Genomic DNA, 3,516 nt, shown 5'->3' with positions numbered 1-3,516 from the left:
GTAAATCGGAGCTGTGGGTCGCAGTCGTTAAAAAATCGTGTTCACTTAAATATCTACGGTTTTCTTTCGAGATTTGGGGTTTTTCATTAAAATTATCGAAGAAGAAAGGATGAGTTTGTCCTTTGTATTTCTGGTCGTAGTTGGTTTGGTTGGAATTGCCTCAGGTTCCGATGTCATTAAAGTTAACTCGGTAGAATTTGGGGAACTAGGTAAATTAATAAGATAAATGTGAATCATGAAATTAAAACCACACCCTTAAAATTTGTGTTGCCTTTTTAAGCAGTAAATACACCTTGAATTTTGCAGTAAATCAACTTACCGTAAAAAGTAAAATGGCAGACGTTTTCAAATACTACCCTTGATTTTGCAAATTTGCAAAGTTACTATTCATAGTAACTTTGCCCAAATAGTAGCCCTGCATTTATTGTAGCCCTGGCCAAATAAGTCCCAGCGACCGATTTGATAAATAGTAAGCCCCGGCTGCTATTCGAGTTTTTACGGTACATTAAATAACAAAATTCAAGAGTAATGTGAATTTTATAAAAAGTGAAGTTTTTCTGGATTTTGCGTAGCTTACTTATGTAATTTAGAATATAAGGTGTATTTACTTTGCAAAAGGGCAATGTAATGTTTAAACCTTATAATTGTTATCATGTATAATTCTTTCCCCGTTTAGAATTCATCCCACTCGGAAACTTTTCCACGACTGGGTCAAATGGAAGGATCGAAGAGATTTATTGGTTCACCACGAGCAGAGAGGTTAAAGCAAATATGTTATTTACGATTTGAATGGAAACATTACTCAAAATTCTTAACCCTTCTTGAATTAGTTGGTTGCCGACAATGCCAACAAAATCTGTGAAAGTTTGGGTACTGGAGCAAAAGCGGCTGCACTACTTACTCCGGAGATCAACGTGGCTGCCAAAAGTTTCCTGGATTCGCAAGGTATGCAAGATTTTTTTGAAAATATTTCAGGGTTTATGTCAAAAAATTTATAAGTCGTAAAGCCTCGTGCGCAGGAGGTTTTTTTTTGCGTAAACCACAGGTATTTCAAATCAATTACAAAATGTTACTAAAGTTTCTTAAATTATGTTACTTAAGTTTCTTAAATTATGTCACTCCACTTACGTTTCTAAAATTTTATTCGCGTTTTTGATAAAGTTTTTCGCTTGAAAAATCGGCCCTGAGTACTAGTCTTAAACTCTTGCCCTTGTGGTTCTCAAATCACCCAATCTGAAGGAAATTCACGAATTCCTTAGTAACATCGTAAAATCCTTAAATTTTGCAAACTTTTACAAAATTGCACAATATTTCTAAAAAATTTAGCTTACAAACTTTTGTAGACTTGTTCAGATCAATGGACTCTCTTTAATTTGTAAAAGTTTCCAAAATTACGATGCAAAATCTACGAATTCAACAAGTTACCTACGTGAATTGCTATAATATGAAGAAATATTATGCAATTTACCAACTAGAAATTGTATCCAGGTAAATATTTTGATATACTTTTTCTGCTACAGACATACCCAACGCTTGGACCAGTGGACAAGATTTTGTCACGAATGGGGCCTTCTTTTGGCGAACGCAAACCAGAAATATTCCCTTTACTTATGAGGATTTCGAAAAAGTTGCACCATTTCCCAATCCCAACTGCCAATGTGTCTCCATCGAGCGGATCAAGTTACCCGGCTGTGATCCCAACCTCTGCAAGGGAAACTATAAATGGTTCGAGAAACCATGCTCCGAGAAGAAGCGGCTCCTTTGCCAACTTTAAGTGCTGGCATCAATTTGAAAATTTCAAGATACTTATTAAAGACCTTAAATTAGTGCAAACAAATTACGACCACGTGTCTTAAAAATTATATAGATTAAAAAAAGTATTTCTTTACCCAAATTGATGATCAGATTCATATTAATAATTCGTTAAATTGTAGACATGTTTTTTAGGAAATAAATACATACTTAATAAAATTGTGATATGATTGATTGTTGGTGTTAAATTTTCCTGAGATTTATACGTACTATGTAACATAAGTCTGGCTACAATGACAAAATTTTTATATGGACAGGATGCTGTAATTTTTCAAGTTTGAAACTCCGTACAAAAATGTGGTGGACATCTTCATCGAAGTGCAATCACACTTCAAACGAGTGCAATTGTACGGACAATGCGATGGTGTGAAGTGTAACCCTCCGATTTGGTTGAAATTTCGAAATTATGTGGTCCATGTCAATACAACCAACGTTCGTTCAGGCAGTTTGTGCGGTGGTCAAAATTTGGCAAATTATTTACGGACAAAGTTGAAAAATAAGCGATTTTTCACACGGAAAGAGAACTGAAGTTGAGTTTGCTTCCTCCGTTTAGTAAAAATCGCCCGTTTTTCAACTTTGACTTGAAATATTTTGGCAAATTTTGACCATCGCACAAACTGTCTGAAGAAACGTTGGTTGTATTGACATGTACAATATAATTTCAAAATTTCAACCAAATCAGAGGGTTACACTTTATACCATCGCATTGTGAGTGTTAGGTACGGATCGTTCGCAATGCGATTTTTGGTACATCCGTACTTAACTACCGTCGGGTGTTTTTAGCGTGTATGCAAAGTACAAATTTTTAATGTCCTTCTGTCCAACCCTTTTCAGTAATTCATGCTTTTCTCGTTATGTAAATAAGCCTAGTTTTAAGTGTAAAGGTGATTACATATGTATTAATCTAGATGTATATGTAGATCAGTTAATTTGAACATGGATAAACTTAACACAGAATTAGTAACAATTCAAGTACTTTTCGTTAAACATAATGCCCACCGAACACGCTATTTTTACATAAGCAATGCATGTAAAAATGGCTTTAAGTATAGTGTCTCGACCAAAATACTTTTAGTAATGTTCGTTTGTTTTTTCCATGGCGAAATATTTTACCCAAGTAAATTTTGATATTGAAGGTGAATAAAACATTAATGATAGTGGCATCGATGGATAATTAGTATTAAAATTATATAATATGTTGCCCACTAATTTTCATATGTTATACAAGAAATATTTCTCGTACTACTGATCGGGAGAATATTTTACCGGAGTCGTTCTGGGAGTTTCTACTCAATAAGATTATTGTTGTTTTGTACGGTTCTAATTTTACAGGAACTAGCAAGGCGAAATTTTAATTAGTTATATAATGTAAGTATGCAAAGTATGAGTTATTGAAAATTAATCGTTATTAGTTATTGAATCTTAATATTCGACTGTATTTCAGCCCTAATTAGTAAATCATGCTTTTTTTGTTATGTAAATAAACCTAGTTTTAATTGTGAAGGAAATTATGTATTGATCTAAATTCATAGATCGGTTAATTAGCACATGTATCAAGACTACATACATACAATGAGTAACAATTCCGATACTTGCAATTCGAAAGATGAGGCACACCTTATACTATAAAAATCTAGCAACCAGTGGCTACCATCGGTAAACTTTATGAATGGTAAATTTTTCATTTCCACAAAACTCCTATTG

General features: G+C 33.7%; 1 protein-coding gene across 1 annotated transcript; it reads left to right on the top strand.

Annotated features, from left to right (window-relative positions):
- LOC110859547 lies at positions 1 to 1,986 on the top strand. Its single transcript, XM_022108514.2, has 4 exons — positions 1 to 209; positions 677 to 759; positions 831 to 945; positions 1,521 to 1,986. The coding sequence occupies exons 1-4, from the start codon at positions 110 to 112 to the stop codon at positions 1,772 to 1,774; spliced, it is 552 nt and encodes a 183-aa protein (XP_021964206.1). The 5' UTR covers positions 1 to 109; the 3' UTR covers positions 1,775 to 1,986.
- The last annotated feature ends 1,530 nt before the right edge of the window (positions 1,987 to 3,516 follow it).

Source organism: Folsomia candida, unplaced genomic scaffold (genome assembly GCF_002217175.1).
Source record: "Folsomia candida strain VU population unplaced genomic scaffold, ASM221717v1 Fcan01_Sc026, whole genome shotgun sequence".
In the NCBI taxonomy this organism is placed as follows: domain Eukaryota; kingdom Metazoa; phylum Arthropoda; class Collembola; order Entomobryomorpha; family Isotomidae; genus Folsomia; species Folsomia candida.
The sequence above is the reverse complement of the archived record's forward strand: the minus strand, read 5'-3'. Positions and strand labels throughout refer to the sequence as shown.